Source organism: Heliangelus exortis, chromosome 24 (assembly GCF_036169615.1).
Source record: "Heliangelus exortis chromosome 24, bHelExo1.hap1, whole genome shotgun sequence".
Classification (NCBI taxonomy): domain Eukaryota; kingdom Metazoa; phylum Chordata; class Aves; order Apodiformes; family Trochilidae; genus Heliangelus; species Heliangelus exortis.
In genome coordinates this window covers 5429984-5450167 of record NC_092445.1, presented here as the reverse complement: position 1 = coordinate 5450167, position 20184 = coordinate 5429984, and the positions used below count along the sequence as shown (strand labels likewise).

At 60.1% G+C, this 20184-nt stretch overlaps 1 protein-coding gene across 1 annotated transcript; it reads right to left on the bottom strand.

The window, feature by feature from the left end:
* Nucleotides 1-1402: 1402 nt before the first annotated feature.
* Nucleotides 1403-19437, bottom strand: KCNQ4 (potassium voltage-gated channel subfamily Q member 4). The gene is given in 15 exon segments (XM_071767659.1): nucleotides 1403-3309; nucleotides 3437-3572; nucleotides 3744-3875; nucleotides 4124-4226; nucleotides 4333-4550; nucleotides 6961-7116; nucleotides 8253-8341; nucleotides 8593-8688; nucleotides 8828-8938; nucleotides 9049-9174; nucleotides 9299-9474; nucleotides 9678-9729; nucleotides 9731-9805; nucleotides 10505-10595; nucleotides 19065-19437. Coding segments are annotated over 15 exon segments (2019 nt in total). The 5' UTR covers nucleotides 19304-19437; the 3' UTR covers nucleotides 1403-3090.
* Nucleotides 19438-20184: the final 747 nt, after the last annotated feature.

Sequence of the window (20184 nt, the reverse complement as noted above, 5' to 3'; positions counted from 1 at the left end):
TCCTCTGGCCACGCTCAGTGTCCCAAGCGTCACTCTTGGTGGGACACAGTGAACCAGCACCGCAGGGTCACAGCTGGCTGCGTCCCTCTGACGCTGGCATTGCCCTCCCTGTGTGTCCCTGCTGGCCGTGCTTGTCCCTTCTCTGGGGAGTGGCACACATGGGGAGCCAAGGTGGAGAGGGACAAAGTCCAGCCCAGGCACCTTGGGCTCACGTGGAGTGGGATGGAGAGATGTGGGCTGGCACAATCCCTGCCCTGGCCACCTCCACCTGCGGCTGCTCTGGGGGAAGAAGGACCCAGCACCCAGACCCTGCCTCACAGAGCTGTGCAAAGGGCCCAGACCTGGGGGGGTCACCCCCAGATTCCCCCTGGTGCAGCTGCACCAACTGCAGGGTGCTGCCCTCCCTGTGGTGTGCAGGGTGAGCACCCCGTGTGATGCATGGTCCCATGGCAACGGGAAGAAGGAGATCCATCCTTCCAAACCCACCTTGGGAAGCCACCCCCAAGGCTGGGACAGCCAGGCACAGGCCAGATTGGAGCCTCCCTGGCACTGCTCACCCACCCGGGGCTTTCTGGGTGCTGTTGTGTCCTGGCTCCCCCTTCAAAGCCTCCACTTCAAAGCAGCTCCACGTGAGTCACACATAAGCAGCACCAGGGGGTGGCCAAGGGTCCCCTAGGGACTGCACCTTGCACACCAGGCACTCACTGGGGCCAAGGGACTGGGGGTCACCCCAAGATTCTCCTCCCAGGAGGCTGGGGCAGGTCTGGGGCAGGGAGGTGCTGGCTGCCACGGTGCTCAGCACAGTCCAGCATTCTGGGACGAGCCAGCAATGGGTTTCTTGGCAAGAAGCATCCAGGAAAGGCAGGGACAGACCTGCAGCTTCCTCCCCAGGCAGTCCTGGGGCAGGGCGGAAAGGGACCACCCCCATCCTCCCAAGAACTCACTGGCCAGGAGACACAGCATCCCCTGGGGTGCTGGGGTGAAGGCTCTGCTGTCCCTCTTGGGGTTGTGGTCTTCTGAGGGAAGGGTCTCACCCCCCTTCACACCTTCCCTGGGATGGCCACAGGGCTCTCACAGTGTTGTCCCCACTTGGGGACACAGTGACACTTCTAAAAAGGCAGAGGGAGCATGGCCCTTGCTGTGACCCTCCCGCAGTGACCCTGGGGTCCAGCAGGACATGGGACCCTCTGCAGTGGCATCAGGCCTGCAGCCTCCAGGAAGCACGGAGCTGGGGAGGGCGATGGACCGAGCGCTGGGACCCTCCTCCTACACTGGGGGGCGACCGTGGCTCCGGGAGGGGGGGACAGGGAGGTGGCCGGAGGTGTCTGTCCCGGGTCCCCAGCACTGGGCTGGAGTGCCACCTCCCGGGAGAGCCGGGGAGAGAGACAGCAGCAGGCAGGCAGCCTCTACTCCAAATTTTAATGAAACAAATAAGTTAATAATCAAGTGAGGTAACTACCGCCGGCTGGGGAAGTCTGTGGGGACCAGCCAGCCCCGGGGAGGGTTCTACGAATTAATTCCTGCGTGCGGCTGCAGGCAAAGCTCTCGCATGCACCCTTTCCCCATGGCCGGGCGCCCACAGCACCCGGCTGTCCCCTCCTGCCCCCCTGGCACCACCACCCCACAGCCCGGCCGGGGGGGCACGGGCACTCCCGGGGGATGGGGAGGGGGCCGGGGCGCGCTGTCCACATGCATCAAACAGGGCAAGAAAAACGAGCAAGGTCGGGGATCCCGGGCTGCCGGGAGCAGAGGCACAGGGGGGCTGGGGAACAGGGGGGGAGGTCAAATCCCACACTCGGTGAGTCCCCATCAGCCCAGGTCTGATTCCGGCGGGTCTGGCTGTCAGTCCCTGACAGTTGCACAGGACACCGAGACCCCTGGGGACCCTCGGGCATGCAGGAGCAGGCGCTAGCCCCAGCTCAGCTAACTTTGGCACTACCAGGTTCACCCCCAGCCCGGCTCAGCCTGGACTAGAACAGACCCCGGCAGGGGTCGGTTAGGAGAGGGGCTGCCGTGGCTCTGCTGTGAGCCCATGCAAGGTGACATGGCCAACAACACTGTCCCCACCTGACAGTCACCCCCACACCCAACCCGTGCTCCCCCAGGGACAGGGACATGGGGAGGGACAAACCAAGCACAGCAAGACCGAGCCTGGAAGGAATCCTCTAAGCAAGAGCAGGGTCTGGCACTCGAGAGAGGGACACTCCTTGGGGACCACTGTCCCCATCATCTGTGCCTGCATCTCTCTGTCCTCTGTAGCCTCTGGGCTACCCTCAGGCAAACGATTGTCACCCAGCCCTAAGCCCCTGGGACACCCAAGTGGTCCCCCCTGGGCAGCAGGATCCAGCCCTGTGTGCTGGTAGGGGGGGGTTTGCTTATTGCCTATGGCCCCACGGGTTGCTCTTCCCGAGGGTGTTGCATATTAAGACATTATTGCATAAATATATATATATATGTATCTCCTATATATATATTGCCCTGGGAGCATGCAGGGGCAGGCAGAAGGCTCTGCTGTGCTTCTAGAGGTGGCTGCAGCCCTGTGAGCAGGGAAACAACCCAGGCAGAGGAGGGTGAGGGGGGACAGACCCCTGCACCTCGCTCAGGGGGGGCTCTGCCACTGCCTGAACCCAGAGTGATGCAGGGAAACCCCCACTGGGTTGTGCCCCAACATCCCTGCTTGGCCCCAGCAGGGAGATGGAGCCTTGCATAGCTGGCGGTGACCCCAGCTTGGGGACCAGGGACTAGACAGGACCCCACTGGAGATCTGGACATGTCCTGAGGGCTGGGGGTACCAAACCCCAGCAGATGGGGCCAGCCTGGAGCATCCCTACCCTGGCTGGGGAGCACTTGAGGCCCCAGGAGTTGGGGGGTCTCACCCCCCATGAAGGGCAGGAGAATCCCAGGAGTGTGGTGTGGCCATGCTGCAGTGCCACGGGCTCCCACCCCATTGCATCTGTGCCCCCCCCAGAGGAAGACTTGGTTCAAGTAACACGGCGAGGGCTGTGGTGAGACAGGGCTGGGCAGAGCCACGCTGCTCCCACATCCCTGCAGCTCATCCCACCGGCTGCACGCTGGCAGAATCCATCCTGCTCAGTCAATGTTGGTGCTGGCCGACCTGGAGATGTTCAAGGTCTGGGCAGAGACCGAGATGTCCTCGTGGTCCACGGGGCTGTGGTAGTCAGAGGTGATGTCGGGCTCACAGGATGGCACCTTCACAGCAGCCAGGCTGAAGGAGTTGATGGAGCCCTTGCGGAGGCACTGGGAGTAGAGGCCGAGCAGCAGGTCCAGCTTGTGCTCAATGGACTGAACCTACGGAAGAGGGCAGGGCTGAGCAGGTCCCTCACCATGGGGCGGGATCCTGGGGGGTTCCAGCTACCCCATCCCACAGGCAGGGAAGGGATGGTGACACGTTCCCCGTTGTCTGTCCCCTCCTGACCTGCCTCTCCACTTTGACCACACGCCCCATCATGCTGAGCTCATCCACAAGCTCCGTCTCCAGCGCCAGCTTCTCCCCCTTCTCCCGCAGCTTCTTGTCCGTGGTGAGGGTCCCCCTGCCCACGATCTGGTCCACGCTGGCAGGGAGGGAGGGGACATAGCCAGTCACACCCAGCAGACCAGAGGGGTGGAGATGGGACTCTGGAGACAAGTCCCACCCATGGGCAGCACTCCTCCCAGAGGGTATGGCTAGTGGTGGGAGACAGAGGGTAGCCCAGAGCCCCCCTGTCAGTTTTGGGGTGTCTCACCGTGTCTGCAAGCTCTTGATCCTGCCCAGCATGTCCAGGTGACCAGCTGAGTACTGCTCGATGACATCCTTGACGTCGTAGGGACGCAAGGTCTCCTTAAACTTCCTCTTGGCCACCAGGAACTTCAGGATCCTGCAGGGACACCTGGGTTTGCTGCAGAGCACTGAAAGTGCCTGGGCTGGAGGGTGTGTGTGGGAAGGAGGGCAAAGCGCCAATGTCCTGATCACTGTCCCCACAGGCGGACGAGCCAGGAGTCATTCCTGGTGCCTGCCCAGTCTGGCCACCACCATGGGCTGGACCAGGGCTCTCTGGTGTTGTCCATTGTGGAGGAACTGGGGACAGCAGCATGTGTGCTGGGGGCACCAGGAGGACAGTCTCACCTGACAGCCCGGATGAGGGTCTTCACTGCTGGCATGATGTCCTCGAAGGTCAGGTCACAGTTGGAGCTCTTCTCCTCTCCACTGTCCTCTGGTGGGCAGTCAGCTGTGGGTGGAATTGTAGGTGGGGGGCAGAAGCTGAGGGCTGTCTCCCTGTGCCCCCCACACCACCCACAGCCCCCACTGTGTCCCCACCAGTCCCCAGGGCTCACCCTCCACCGGGGTCCGTGGCTTGAGCCTGAGGGATGCTCGGAAGCGGGTCCGGTCGTTGAAGCTCCAACTCTTCTGCACCTTGGTGGGGCTGGAGGCCTCGGGGAGCTCCTCGGTGCTGGGGGAGCGGTGGAGGGGGGGCCCCAGGGGCTGCCTGCCCCGGCTGCCCTGCCGCTGCGGGGTGCTGAGCCGGATCCGGTCCTTGATGCCCATCTTGTTGCTGTGTGGGAGGAGGAGGGGGGGGCAGCGTCAGGAGCCATCGGGGGCTGGGGGGGAGGGGTTGGGATCAGGGAAGGGAGCACGGTCCCTACTGCAGGCACAAACAGTGCCCACCAGGGTGGGACAGGACTGGGGGGTGGCTGTGTTGAGCTCCTTGAGAGCCCCCAGCCCAGGAGCTTGTGTGTGAGCCCAGCCAGGGATGCAGTGCAGTGCTGCATTCCCCGGGTGGGAGCAGCTCTGGGGTCACTCCTGGAAACACCTTTTTTCCCTTTTTATTCTAAGAGCAGAGAAAGGAGAGAGCCAGACAAGGAGAGAGGACAAGAGCCAGACAGTGACAGGAGGGACACGCAGCAGAGACACCAGCAGCACAACCAGCCCCGGGTGCAACTTTGCTCCTGCCCCATCCCTGCTGGCACGGGGCACCCTGCATCCTCCTCCTGTCTCCATCACCTAATCCAGGCTCCTGCCCTAACATGAGCTCTGCTCCTGAAACCAGCATCGTTTATGTAGGACCTACGCAAAAACACCACGGGGTGCCTTTTGTGTGATGTGGGACCACGAGCACACCTTGGGACATGCGAGGAGGCCAAGCAGAGGGACAGTCCCTCCATCAGAGCTGAAGCTGTGGAGCAAACCCCCACACCCACTCCACAACAGGAGGCTGGGAACCCCCCGGGGCTCAGGAGTCACAGGACAAGGTGGGACACAGGTAGGACACCGGGCTCCTGACCCTCTCCATGCAGGCTGCTGCTGAGCTGGTCCAGGGCAAGCAGGGTGGCCACAACCCTACAGTGGTGGCACACGGTGCTGCACCAGGGGATGGGATGGGCAGTATCCCAGGGGATGTGGCAGCCCGACAGACATGGGATGAGGTTCATCCAAGTGTCTCAGTTTTCTGGTGTTGGACTTGGCAAGTCCAGCATGGCCAATGGCCAGGGCTGTGCAGAGGGGGAAACCGAGGCAGGGTTTCAGAGGTTTTTACTGTGGGAGACGGTAAGGGACAATAGGGACAGCCAGCTCAGCCCAGGCCATGCACAGCCACCCCTGCAGTGCAGAAGGTTTATCCTTCAGCCTCTCCCTCCTCTGCCTTTCCCCCCCCACCCGCAGGCAGCACCATGCACGCCGCTGGGCCCGGCCCCACGCAGTACCTCCATCTCCAGGTGCCCCACGTCCGCAAGAGCCTCCTCTTACCAGTAAAGATGGGGCTGGAGGGTCAGGGCAGAGATACAGGAGAAAAGCAGAGTTAACCCGTGGCCAGGAGTGAGCGGGGCACCCCGGGTCACCGTGTCCCCGACCTCCCAGGCATGTCCGCACCCCATCCCGGGAGCAGCTCCCGCTGCACCAGACCCATCTGTGCTGCACGAGTCCAGCTGTTTGTGTAGGTCCTACATAAACACCAGCGCCTGCCCCACACTGGGATCAGCTGGATTCTCCGTGTCAGAGCTCTGCCAAAGACGATTGGGTGACAGCAGGGAAGGGTGGTGGCCCTGCGCACATCCGGGGGGGCCCTGCAGACCCCCTGCCCGCGGCTGGGGCTGAACGTTACCTGAGGCGTAAGCACTTGTGGGGCTGCACGTCCTCCTCCTTCCAGCTTGGAGGGCGGTGGGGGGCACAGGAGGTTTTTGTGGGGGTAGGGGAGTTGGAGGGATGGAGAGGAGAAGGGTGAGCAGGAGAGGGGAGGAGAGAGAGAAGATGAGATGTTATGAGACATGATGCTCACAGAGGAGATGGGGGGAGGCACGGCCCCCCTCGGGTGGGATGGCTGGGGGGTTGCAGTCCTTCCCCTGCCAGTTCCCAGCTGTTCACCAGGAAATCGAGCCCAGGCCAGTGCTGCTGCCAGGAGGAGCCCCCCCAAACCCATACTCACCTCAGGGCTCCCTCAGCCCCAAGCCCACAGTGGGGCAACCACAGCCCCACGGCTCAGCACATCCCCACACTGTGGCAAACCTGCTGCTTCTGGCCTCACAGGGGAAACTGAGGCACAATGCCAGGGAGGAGCAGTACTACCTCCCCCCACCTGACCCTGATGCTGGCCCAGGGCCCCAACAGCTGAGGTGGCACACTGGGGTCTCCGAGATACTCTTCATCCAGAGGGGTCAGCAGCCCTCAAACTTCTTGTCTCTTCTTGTTGGCACAGGGAGAGCTTGGCATGGCTGCTCCCCACGGCTGTGGACATGGGCTGTAAGAACTGGGTTTTTTCCTTGCCTGGCCCTGCAGCCCCAGCCTCAACAGGATGTCACTGGCCACCCCATGAAATGTCCCTGAGCTGTGGCCACATCAAAAAGGGCAGCCAGGTGGAGCTGGACGTTGCAAGAGGCTTCACAATGGTGGCATCACAGGCAGACAGACAAGAGAAGAAGAGAGAGCAGAGAGGAGAGAGATCAAGGGGCCAGGGAGCTACTCCCTCCTACCTTTCCCCTGAACAGGCAGCAGGGATGAAGCTTTTCTGGCCAGGGGTGAAGGAATGATAAGGTGGTGGGGCTCCATCAGGCAATTTTTTCACCTCTGAATTCCTAAATTCTCCGTTGCGGACTCGGTGCAAATGTTCAAACATTAGGACCAGCTCTCTAAGGTCGGGGTTAAATAAAAACATGGAGAAATTAAACTTTCCAAAAGCAAATGAGATGAGCAAACCAAGGTGGAGCAGAGCTGGGTCCTCCTCTGTGCAAACCAAAGCAAAACCAGAAAAAAACCAAGAAGCCAAGCAGCACTTCCCTTCAAATGAAAGATTATTAACAGCCTCTCACTGTCACCTGGGAAATGCAGGGGAACAGTGCTGGGGAGGGGGGTGTGGGGAAAGGGTCTCACAGAGCTTGAGGGTGTTGGACCCCTCTGAGAGGGATGGGAGAGGCAGGACAACGAGCCTGTCACACCTGATCGGGGGTCTGGGCACTCAGCCAGGAGGGGGAAGCTCAGCCCCAACTCCCTGCTGCAGGAGAAGTGGGTCTGGGCAGAGCAGGAGGGGCTGGTGGAGCCCCCCCCAGGATACCCACACTGGGAGAGTGGGTGCTGTGTGATCTGGGGACAGCAGAACCTCCTGGGTCAGGGAGCAGAGGAACAGAAGGACCCTGCTGTGGCTGTTAAGAGCCCTGTCTTTGGAAAAAAAAAAAAAAAAAAAAAAAGAAAAAAAAAGAGTGATAAGGGATTTGTCACTGCAAAGGAAGGTGTGGCTGGAACCAGGGCAGGGCTTGGGGACCACAGTGTGAACACTGCTGTGCTGGGTGTGACAGGAGCACAAGGCACATCTGGAAAAGCTTTGGAGGGTCTTCAATCCACCTGTGGTGGCACCACCACACAGGCCACGGGGTGCTCCAGGGATGGGAGAGGGAGCTGCCTGCCAGATCCCCCTCCACAGGTCCCTCTGCTCTACCCCTGTGCTCAGGGACAGCTCTTGGCTGGTGGCAGCTCTACAGCCCCAGCCACAAGTCCCTGCAGCCCATGGTACCATCCTCATCCCTGGTGCTGGAGGAAGGCTATGGATGGGGTGAGAAGGGACAGTGTGGGATGAGTGTGTGTGGTGATGATGGATGTGGTCATTCCAGCAGTCCCTGTGCTGGAGCTGAGCAAGGTGTCCGTGCTGCTCAGCCACACAGACACCTTGGCAGCTCCATGTGGCTCCTGGTGGAAGGGGCTGCCCAGCTTGTTCATCAGCCTGGGACCTCCCCTGGGACTCCCCCAGCCCTGTCCCCCACACCCCCAATACCTGAAGGAAGGCAGGAGGCTGTCGTAGTAGCACCACGTGGCTGTCAGGTACGCCCGGCTTGAGTCGGTCGAGTAGAGACGCCAGGCAGCCTGGATGGAGCCAGAGCCCATGGGAATCAGGATCAGTGCTCAGGGGGTTGGGGGGCAACACCCACCCAGTGCCAGCCCCAGTCCCTCCATCCCCCTTGGCCACCACAGGCAGAGTCTGGCCCAAAGCTGGCTGCTGGATTTGGGGTTTGGTGTTTGGGTCTTGCCTGCAGCAGACAGGGAGAGGCAGAGCAGCTGGGAGAGCAGAATGTCCCCGGGCAGGGATGGGGCAGGACACGCCAGTCCCGTGGTACCTGGATCAGATTTGCTGCTGGAGTCCTTCTCTTCTCAAAGTGCTTCTGCCGATGCTGCTCCTGCACTTTGAGGGCAAAGCCGGAGCCCAGGATCCCCTGAGGATGGGAGGGGACAGGGTCTGTGGGGGCAGCCAGGAGAGACAGGGACCCTCCCAGCACAGGGCTGGGTGTGACCCCTTTCTCCTCCATTCCTGCAGGGTGGGGGGTGCAGGGACCTTCCCCCCATGCTACTCACGGCGGGCAGAGCGAAGAAGGAGATGCCGAGGAGGGCGAAGCCGGCTGCCAGCATCCTCCCCAGCCACGTCTGCGGCGTCTTGTCCCCGTATCCGATGGTGGTGAGGGTGACCTGCCCGGGGGCAGAGCAGGGGGAGGCCTGGAGGGAGCTCCCCCGCCACCGCCCCGTCCCACCCTCCTTGTCCCCTCCCAGGGCTGGGGCGCCGCGGTGGCCGAGCTTACCGTGCCCCACCAGAGGGAGTCGGCGTAGGTGGCAAACTGGATGTTGGCGTCCTTCTCAGCCAGGTAGACCAAGAAGGAGGAGAAGATGAGCACCAGGAACCCGATGTACCAGGCGGTGATGAGCTCCTGCCGGGACAGCGAGGGGTGAGCGGGGATGCTCGGAGGGGAGGAGGGTTTAAGGGAAGGGAAGAGGGGCTTAAGGGGAGGGGAAGAGGTTTTAAGGGGTGGGGAGTCTGTCCCGCATCCTGACCTTGCTGTGGGCGTAGACGACGGAACCCAGCAGCTTCCAGGTGCCCCCGCGCCGGTCCATGCGCACCATGCGCAGGATCTGCAGGAAGCGCATGCTGCGCAGCGCGGAGGTGGCGAAGATGTTGCCCTGGGTGCCGGCGGCGATGACGGCCACTGAGGCGATGAAGACGATGAAATCTTGGGGACAGCGAGGGGGGGACGACACTTTCCTCAAACATCGGCGGCAAGAGTGACGCTGCAAGTCCTCAGATCCCTGAGCTTCACCCCAAATCCCCAGTGCTTCCCCCCCAAATCTCTGTGCTCCCCATAAATCCCTGTGCTTCTCCCCAAATCCTTGTGCCCCCCTCAGATCCCTGTGCTCCCCAGAACCCCCCAGGTACCTATAACACAGAAGGGTTTCCTGGCAAAGCGGAAGCGTCCCCGCCAGCCCCGGGTAGCGGCAGCAGCAGCCGGCTGCCCAGACACGGACAATGTACTCCATGCCAAACACCACGATCATGACGAACTCCTGACAGGTTGGGGAGGGGAGAGAGAAGGGGTAGGAAGGTGAGGCAAGGAGGGCAGAGGCAGGACGGTGTGGGGGGCTCAGTGGGGTGGGTGGCAAAATGAACTGTGGGTGGTAAAGATGGTGCAGGGGAGAGCATGGGGTGAGGGTGTCCCCCCTCTCCATGGGTCACCCCACTGACACAGCCCCGGCTGGAGCCATCCTGGGGGAATTGGGGCAGTGAGACGGGAGCCTCGAGCTTGTCTCAGCACCCAGTCTCTCCTGCCTGTGACAAGCTCACACCGAGCTGGGTCCTTTTCCTCTCCGTCAGCATTGTCCTCCTCCCTCCCGCACAAACAAGCCCCCGTTCTGCTTACTCGCGGGAAAGTCACAAGGACCTTCCCAATTTAGCCTCTCTTACTCCCAAGAACTCCACCGTCAGCCGTTTCTGACAGTTTGGGGGAAAGTTGCCTTTTTTAGCCCCTCCTGCCCTGCCTTTTCCAGCCTCCCTGCATCACAGCCACCCAGCTGCTGTGATGGGCCATCCCGAGCCACAGGAACATCCACAGCACTTTTCCCAGAGTGAGAAGTTCCATCCCACTCTAGAATGATCTCCGGGCTGGGGAAGTGGCCAGAGGGGTTTTATCCAAGATCTTGTCCGAGTCCCTCAGGGTGTAACGTGAGGAGGGAAAAATGCACTCACCAGCTCTGCTCTCCACTTACCAGGATGAAGAGGCACTGGTTGGCCAATTTCTGGTGCTCCTGGATGGTGGAGAAGACCGAGAGCACCAGGCAGCTGAAGACGAGGAGGAATCTGAAATGAGAGCATTTGGATGTGGGTGTCAGGGCAGCACTGGCCCCTGCTCACCCCAAACCTGGCAGGGTGTTGCCACTGCAGAAAGGGGACCAGAGCTGCTTCTGACTGTCCCCAGGATCAGTGCCACCACGGGGACCTGCTGGGGCCATGAGGGACACTTAGGAACAGCCAATACAGGAGAAGAGTTAACAGGGAGCTCCTCTTGTCCCCCCAAGCTGGGTGGAGGGGCTTTGGCCCATTTAAAACTAGGAGGGAAAAAATATATTAAAATCTACTCTGAAGCTGAAGAAGATGAAACTCCAAAAATATATTTCTTTTCCCCTGATCCAGCAATTCTAAAAATGGAAAGCAGAGGGCTTGTGCCACCAGCCCGTGTGAGGATGTGCAAAGGGCTCCACCAGAGCAGCACGGGGGGCTCCAGGCACCCCCAGTCCCACAGGCCCCACTGTGCCAGAGGAGGCCCCACTGGCAGCACCCTGGTGGCCAGGCTGAGCCCAGCAGTGCAAGGTTGCTCTGGCACCCTGTGCCCAAGCTGGTGGGCATCCACCTTACCCCCCCTCCCCATCAGCATCATCCCCCCACAGGGAGCAATGCCCATGGGACACATCCATGGGGCTCCAGGGAGCACAGGGGCTTGGGGAGATGCTGCTGGACACCCCCACTTTTTCATCTTCTCATGGAGCTTCATGAGGGGCTGCAGAGTGCCCTGGGACAGCTCCAAACCCACCTAAAGGGAACAGCAGGTAACCCTTCCCAAAACTGCTACGAGGAGAAGCTGGAGATGTGACTGAGGGAAGAGAAACCCCAGAGAAGAGGAGCAGGGTTGGATCCAGAGCATGGAGAAAGCAGAGCTGGAGCCACTACGTGCCAGCCAGAGGAATGACAGGGCTGGAGATGTCACAGCCCCGACACCACCCTGCCCCGTGCTCCTCTCCCAGGAACTTCCCAGCTGCCAGGCAGGAGCTGGTTCCTTCTCCTCTGAATTATTATGGTGCCCCCTTGCTCCAGCAGAGCATTTCTGCTGGTACCTCCTCCAGCAGTGATGGTACAGGCACAGGGCAGGGTGCCATGGGGACACCGGGCAGGTCACCAGCCTCCCGACCGCTGTGTCTGAGGAGCAAAACAAGAGCTGGCTGAGCCCCCCAGGGCCAAGACTTTCTGCTCTGTGCATCATCAGCAATAAAGATTATACAATCAGGATTTAGCAGCAATTACATGGGCAGTGGAGCACAAAGGAGAAGGGAAGGCAGAAATCTCCCAGCCTGGGAAGATTTGTGCCTCTCGCCCTGGATGGGGAGCTGGAGGGGGGGTGAATCTCCCGTTGGTCCCACTGGGATGTACTGTGGGTGGCCCTGCTTGTCACTTGTCCCCGCAGCCACATCGTGAGCAACGGGGATGGAGGGCAGAGCAGAGATGGAAACCTGCACCCCGGGAGGGGGGAATGCCTCCTGCCTGCCCCTCCCCGCCAGCATCCCACAGGATTTGGTGATGGATACAAGCTCTGCGGGGCTGGCTGGGAAAGAAACTTTCTGGGAACACATCACCTGCTCGGAATTAACTTGCAAAGCCTGGGCAAACGCCCCGTCCCGGCTGGCGGTAGCGCCTAAGCGGCTTAGGGAAAGGGTCAGGTGTCTGAAGGCAGCTGGGAAAGTCAGGACCACCCCCTCCCCAGGGCCCCCCTCCCCGGGGCAGGCAGCAGAAGTGCTGCTCTCAGCAGCTCGGCTGCACCGAGGGCTCGGCCAGCCTCTCCATCACACACCGCATGGTGCCAGCACTGCCAGGCTCCCTGAGGGGAGTTCCCCCTCCTGAAATCCCTGCTTTTCTCATCCCCCTTCCAAGAAAAAAAGAATGCTGCTAGGAAAAGTGAGAATGGGGCAGAGGCAGTGGAGCAGCAGCCTCGCTGTCTTCTGCTGCCCTGTGCAGGGTCCCAGGGGATGGAGGGAGCAGATGCTGTTGCTGCTGATCTGGTGCATCAGCTCTCCCCATAAAATTCCCACCTCTCAATCCCCCCAGCCCCTCCCCGAGGGGGTCCCACCACAGCCCTCACACCTCCCTGGCAGCACATGGGGACAACCTGGGCACAGGACCGGACCCCTCCGGCTGCTCTCACCCCTGCAGGAGCAGAGCCCGGTGGCAGGAATACACCTCCCCAAAATAATAATTAAGACCCGAGGGGGGGGGCGGGTTGGAGGAGCCGAATCTCCTCACATTAATCTTCATTAGAGCCGACTTTGCCATATGCTTCTGCTGCTGGTGGAGGAAGAGGTGAGCTGGGAAAGCTGCTGAGCTCAGGGGAAGCTGGGCCAGGCTGGTCCCAGGAGCACCGCTGGGACCCAAACACCCCCGGTATGGCCTGAGCACACGGTGCCCATGAGTCCATGATGCCCAGAGCCCGTGCAGCAGGATGGCACAGCCCAGCCAGTGCCTGGGCTGGGAACAGGGAGATGATGCTGGGTACCCCCATGCCCTCTTGGGGCTGCTCCAGACTCCCCCCTGTGAGGAAGCCTCAGGGTGGGGGCAGAGGCAGCGTTGGGAGGTTCCTACTGACAGCCTGGCAATAACTCAGTGGAAGGAAAATACCACGGGCTGTAGGATAAACAGCTCAGCCAGGGGACGAGGGAGCCAACAGCCCCTGCCCGGCAACATCGCTCTCTGTCCCGGCCCCATCGCCCCAGTGCCAGGTCCCCACGGGGATGTTAGGACCAGAACTGCCCAAGCCCAGCTCCAGGGGATGGGGCAGGGATGGGGATTGTGGCTGGCTCTCCAGCTCCCTGAGCACTGCCGGCAGCATAAAGCCCCATCCCTCACCCCAGCCCTTCAGCGGAGGTGGAGCCTGCTCCGGGGATATAAATAACCAGGGGTGTAGCCGGCCCTGTTTGTGCCCGTAACCATGGCAGGGTCCTGCCCACACCGCAGAGAGAAGCAGAAAAGCACCGAGTGCTTCCCCACCATCACCAGATCATCACCAGAGCAGGGAGCCAGTCGGGTGTCCCCCAGCCCCACGGTGTCAGTGTCACCGTGCTCAGCTCCTGACCACAGCACTGCAAACCCCCAGAACCTGGTACCAGCGTGGTTATCAGCACTGGGAGAGGAAAGGTGCTGCTCCGAGACCCCTCCTCACCCTCAGACCCAGGGGTACCACCCAGGATGGGATGTTCCCAGCACCCTAACACAGGCTGGGATGAGGAGCTCCTCTGCAGGCTGCACATCTCCTCGTGCAGCCCTGTGACACCACAGCAGGGACCTGGCAGCAGCTCCAGGTGATGTCCCACAGCAGCCGATGGCCTCGACCAACACCTCTGTGCTGGAGCCACAGCCTGAAGACAGCATCATCCATCACACACACATCTGCACCCCCGTGTCACCCACTGCCCCCCAGCACCTCGGCCCCACAGTCCCCACGGTCACAAGGCTCCTGTGGACGGTGCCAAGACACAGAACAGCCCAGATAGTTTTGCTCTTGAATCATCTGGCAAGGAGCTGGCTTAAGGGGGAGGAAAGAAAACCAGTGTGTTTCCAGATGCACCTCCTGTGCCTTCCAGATGCACCCCAGGAGAGGGAGTGGGGCCAACCCGCACCCCCCAGCACCTGGGGGCTCCACAGAGAACCTTTGGGGCACAAGGACACAAGTGGCATCACCTGCTTGGGGATGGGGGAGATCCAGCAGGAGGGAAAAAGGGAAAGAGGGGAAAAAAATAAAAAAATGAAATGAAGTGAAATGAAATGAAATGAAATGAAATGAAATGAAATGAAATGAAATTAAATTAAATTAAATTAAATGAAAGAAAGAGAAAAAGAAAGAGAAAAAGAAAGAGAAAAAGAAAGAGAAAAAGAAAGAGAAAAAGAAAGAGAAAAAGAAAGAGAGAGAGAACGAAAGAGGAACAGAGCGAAAGAGCAAAAGAAAGGAAGAGCGAAAGAAAGAGAAAGAAAAGAAAGAGCGAAAGAAAGAAAGTGAAAGAAAGAGAGGAAGGAAGGAGAAGGGAAGGAAGGAAGGAAGGAAGGAAGGAAGGAAGGAAGGAAGGAAGGAAGGAAGGAAGGAAGGAAGGAAGGAAGGAAGGAAGGAAGGAAGGAAGGAAGGAAGGAAGGAAGGAAGGAAGGAAGGAAGGAAGGAAGGAAGGAAGGAAGGAAGGAAGGAAGGAAGGAAGGAAGGAAGGAAGGAGAAGGAGGAAGGGAGGAAGGAGGAAGGAGGAAGGGAGGAAGGGAGGAAGGGAGGGAAGGGAGGAAGGGAGGAAGGGAGGAAGGGAGGAAGGGAGGAAGGGAGGAAGGGAGGAAGGAGGAAGGGAGGAAGGAGGAAGGGAGGAAGGGAGGAAGGGAGGAAGGAGGAAGGGAGGAAAGAAGAAGAAGAAAGAAGAAGAAAGAAAGAAAGAAAGAAAGAAAGAAAGAAAGAAAGAAAGAAAGAAAGAAAGAAAGAAAGAAAGAAAGAAAGAAAGAAAGAAAGAAAGAAGAGAAAGAAAGAAAGAAAGAAAGAAAGAAAGAAAGAAAGAAAGAAAGAAAAGAAAGAAGAAAGAAGGAAAGGAAGAAAGGAAGAAAGGAAGAAAGGAAGAAAGGAAGAAAGGAAGAAAGGAAGAAGGAAGAAAGGAAGAAAGGAAGAAGGAAAGGAAGAAAGGAAGAAAGAAAGAAAGAAAAGAAAGAAAGAAAGAAAGAAAGAAAGAAAGAAGAAAGAAAGAAAGAAAGAAAGAAAGAAAGGAAGAAAGGAGAAGGAAGAAAGGAGAAGAAAGAAAGAAGAAAGAAAGAAGAAAGAAAGAAGAAGAAAGAAAGAAAGAAAGAAAGAAAGAAAGAAAGAAAGAAGAAGAAAGAAAGCAAGCAAAGGATAAAAGAAATCAATGCAAGGTTTCATGTTGTGCCAAAGTTGCTGAATTTCATGCCCCAGTGACACCGCATTGGGATGGGCAAAGTGCTGTGCAGGCTGCTCCTGCTGCTGGCGTTTCCCCCCAGACCCAGCTCCCATTTCAAGCCCAGACAAGGTGAGCAGGACCCCAGGAGCTGAGCTCCCCCCCTCAAAGGGCACAGTCTCACCAGCCACTTTGGGTTTGGGCAGTGGTCAGGCCACTTCTCCCTGGTGGGAGACGCTAGAGAGAAGTTAAAACCATGGATCTTAATCTTTTTCCCAAGCAGGGGTGGAGAGCCAGCCCCAAGCAGGGGAAAGAGGAATTTCCCTGCAAACCCTGCAGGGCTCCATCCCATCAAATGGCCCCGGGTGGGTAGTGAGGGCCCGGGCTGGGGGATGCTGCAGGCACCAAACACAGCAGCAAATCCTGGATCCAAGTGGGGATGGAGGATACGGTGAGATGGGGGAGCACAGCAGAGCCATCATCCTGCAGGGAGCCAAGCACAGAGAAACTCCAGAGAAACTGTCTGTCAGCAGGAGCTGGGAGGTACAGGGGGACAGAACCATCCAGCTGCTGCCCTGAACCCATCACACCCCTGCATCCCACTGTCCTGAGCCAGCTGGGATTCCCCGTGGCCCAGAGGCACCTGGGCAGCCCCAAGCCCAGGACTGCTGTGTCCTGGCACAGCTCACCCAGTGCTGAGCAGGCTCAGGTATTGCCCTGGGGCTCTGCACGGAGCTGCCACCCACACCTTAATGGGGACCAAAGGCACAAGGCTGGGGTGCCATGGGGCAGCTGCCCTACAGGCACCCTCTGAGCTCTGCTTTCCCACCTCCTCCTTGCCCCAGGCACAGGGTGACACTATCACAGGGCAAATCAAACCCATCAATCCATCAGTGCCCAACAGGAGCAGGGAGGAAGGTGTCCAGCTGGCCCAGCACAGGGAGACAGGGGGCTGCAGGTTGTTTCTGGTGCTGCTGGCTCAGTCTTGCCTAATTTGCTCCACGTCAAACTGTTCTTTATTAAAACATTCCTCCAGGAAATAGAAAAGTGCTGAGCTGAGCTTCTGGTGCACCCTGCAGTTTCATAACCATTGATACAAACCCCCAGACCCCCATTTCCATGGGGCAGCAGTCCCCAGAGCCACGTGCAGGGACTTTCAGCAAACACTGGAGCACAGGAGCCCACGGGCACATCCAGCACAAGGGGCTACAAAGCCCTGGCAGCTCCGAGCCCCCATCAGGCAGGGCTGTGGGCACCCAGCACCCAGCACCAAAGCATCCTCCAAGATGGAGCAGCACCAGCCCAACCCTGGAGCAGGCAGTGGGGACAGGAAACCATTTGGGACCAATTTTGCCAACAGAAAGAGGCTGAACTTGTCTGATAAACGTGTCGGCTCAGCCCTGCTCCATGCTCCCAGACATCAAGCTGCTCAGGGGGGGAAGCTCTTCACTTCTCTGTGGGTATTTCCATTTTAGCAGTTTTCAGCCCTGTCTCAGGGCCAGGCTGCTCGGGGGGAGGCACAGGGGTGACTCAGAGAATGGGTCCTGTGACCAGCACAGCCCCAACCTTCAGTGACCTTGGGCCATGGGCTTCATCTCCCCTATGCCTAATTTTCTCCCCGAAGTAAGGGGTAACAACGCCCTCCTTTAAAACCAAAACAAAACAGTGCTCATCTGTGGAGGTCCACAAATCATTCCTGAGCACTTCAAAACCCAGCCCTGCACAGCTCCCATCTGCTGGGGGAGAGAAACAACACAACAACCCAAAACAACTCCAAAGAAGCCAGAAAAGAGCAACCTTTATAGAAAAGGTTTCCCAAAAGAGACCCATGCACCTTGCAGCCCCTGCAGTAACTTTCCAGAGATTTCAGGGGCATCCCTGGCAGGACTGGGTGCCCTGAAACCCTAAAACTAAGGGAGAAAGTGAAGACAAACCCTTCCTCATCTCACTGAAGAGGTTTTGCTCCTGCCATGGAGTCCCCATTTGGCCCGTCCTCTCCCTGTCCCACCAGCCCCATGGCACACCTTGCCCACACGGGTGTTCCAGGGGTGGTGGGTGCTGGGCAGGGCTGGGGTGGCAGAGGATGGAGCAGGGGGACTCTGCACCAGGAGCCTCTTGGTCCAACGTGGTTAATTCTGGGGCAAAATGCTCAGGTTGGAAGGAAGAACTTGTGGAGGACACTTGAGCTCAGTCCTGAGGCAATCAGGAGCAAGCCCAGGGCCCACTGGGTACCTAAGCAACCACACCTCACCCCCTTTGTTCAGCAGGAGGTGTCGGCTGCTGCCAACATTAATTCCTTGCAGGAAAAGCTCTTTCGAGGGCAGGATTTGCAGCGTTGGTGTTCTTTCCGGAGCACACTGCAGCGGTGTCTGCAGGCGTTACAAATGGGCCCCCAGCTCCTCTCCCAGCTCCCCGGGGAGCTCAGGTGCCCTCTTCCCCAGTGACAAATTCATCCTGCCAGCTCAATGTGCTAACTTAGGCAAGACCCACTTTTCTGCCTCCTAATGAGCTCCAGCTCTCACACCTCGCTAAAGACTCAGCTCCGCGTTCCCCCTCCCTGCAACCAGAGGCAGAGGCGGTTTTTGCAGGTTTTGTGGCTCATGCTCGCAGACAGAGGGGTTGTGCCCAGCCAGGACACGGTGCACATGCCTGACACACATCGAGCACACATGGGGCAGGAGGGGAAAACACCTTGTCCCCACGGCCATGCACAGTAATGTCCCAGACCCCAACCGGGGGTCCTGAGCCCCAGACGACCCCTCAGCACGGAGCTTCCCCCTCTCCCTGCACCCCATCCCTGTTACAGCCCTTCGAGCAGTCGCCCCCGAGGGCAGTGAATCTGTCACTCGTCCCCGCGCTGAGCCCGCACGTCTCAGAGGGGATTCCGCGTTGTAAAAACCGCTGGATGGGCAGGTGCAGAGAGGAAAAGAACCGCACAGCCCAGGAAACTGCACCGAGCGAGGGCAGGGAGCAGAGCTGCCATGGGAGCATCCCAGGGACCATTTCTGTGAGAGGTTTCAGTGCTGGGGACCCTGAGGAGCTGCACTCCCAGGGTGGGCACCGCGCTGGGGCCACCCTTAGCCAGGGACATGAGCTTCGCCTCGTCCCAACCGGGCACAGCTCCGGGAGTGCCGGGATGGGACTGCAGAGATGTCCCGACACCGCTACAGGTACCCAAGGGACCTGTCCTGTCACCTCCTTGAGGTCCTTGAGGCTCGGAGACCCCAGCCCCGACCACCGGCCACACATAGCGAGGGGACAGCGGGTCTGTCCCTCGGGCTCCGTGCGGGTGCTACCGGGAAGGTGTTCAGGAGCACCCGGGCCACCCCGGAGACCGATCCCGTCCCCCAGGGACGCGCTCACCGCCCCGCACCGGAGCCCCGCACCCCGCTCGCCCCTCCGGTGTCGGAACAAGCCCAGAGCGCTGCTCCCATCGCACTGGGACCGGCGACAGGAGCGGACACCCCCCCACCACCCAAACACTCACGGAGAAACTTCTCCGGTGGAGACTTGGGATCGGAGCTCACCCGGCGCCCCAGCGCCCTACCGGGACCATCCACCCCGGGACCGACCCACGGGGGATGGATACTGCAGCCGGCAGCCCCCCGGGACCCCTCGTCCCTTCGGTACTCACATGAAGACGTGGTAGACGAAGGCCCACCCTCGGGGCCGCTCCAGTACGTTGTACAGACAGTTCTGGAGCCGGCGGCGGCAGCAGCGCTGGGGCCCGGCGGGGCGGGGGGCGGCCCCGGGGCGCGGTCCCGCCAGGAGCCCCCGGCGGCGGGGCGGGGGGGCCCCTCCGGGTGGCCCCGCGCCCTCGGTGCTCACTCCGGTCAGGGCCGCTGCTCCCCGCCGCTCCCCGGCCACGGCCATGGCCACGCACCGCCCCGCTCAGGGCCCCTCCGACCGCCGCATGGCCGCCCCCCACCCCACCCCCCTGGGCTCTGCCACCGCGGGACCCTCCGCCCCGCAGCCCGGGCCCGTTCCTCCGTCGCCACCTGCCTTTAGCTGCCCGCCGCCTCCGGGCCCTCCCCCGCCGGGGCCGGACCGCCCCGCCGTACCTGGCCCCCGCCCCCGGGGCTCCGCTGGCACCGGGAGGGTGGGGACGAGAAGGGGGGAAAGGAGACCGCCCGCAGCAGCGGAAGCCCCCGGGGAGGGGAGGATAGAAGGGCTGCTGTTTCCCCCGATGTCACACTCTCTGTCCCTGACAGGTCCCTGGGGACTGGGGACCTCCTGCCGCACAGCGGCGGGCAGCGTCCCAGCCCCGGGGTGTGGAGCATCCCACGAGGGATCACAAATCACACATCACAAATCACAGAGCATCCCATGAGCAGCCATCCCAAACCAGGGGTCATGAAGCATCCCACAGGAGAGCATCCCAAACCTCCCAAACACTGTACCAAGCATCCCTGGAACGAGTGACCGGGGTCACCAGGCATGGAGCAGCCCAGGCAGGATCTTCCCAAGTCAGCCAGAACCAAATGTCCCAGGCTGCCTGTCATCCCCCCTTCCTCTCCTCGCTCCAGGAATTGCTGGTGGCACCGAGGTTTAGAGGGACACCAAACACCTACAGAGAGAGCTCACATTGCTCAGGAAGGGAAGGACACATCCTTGTCCTCCTCAGGCCAGGACCCCTTCCCCGCGGGGTCCTGCAGCAGGCACAGCCCCCCCTGTAGCTCTCCATCCTCTGTAGACTCAGCTTTGAGCTGGGCTCTGAGCACATTTCCCGTCTCTTTGCTCCTCCACCTTATTCC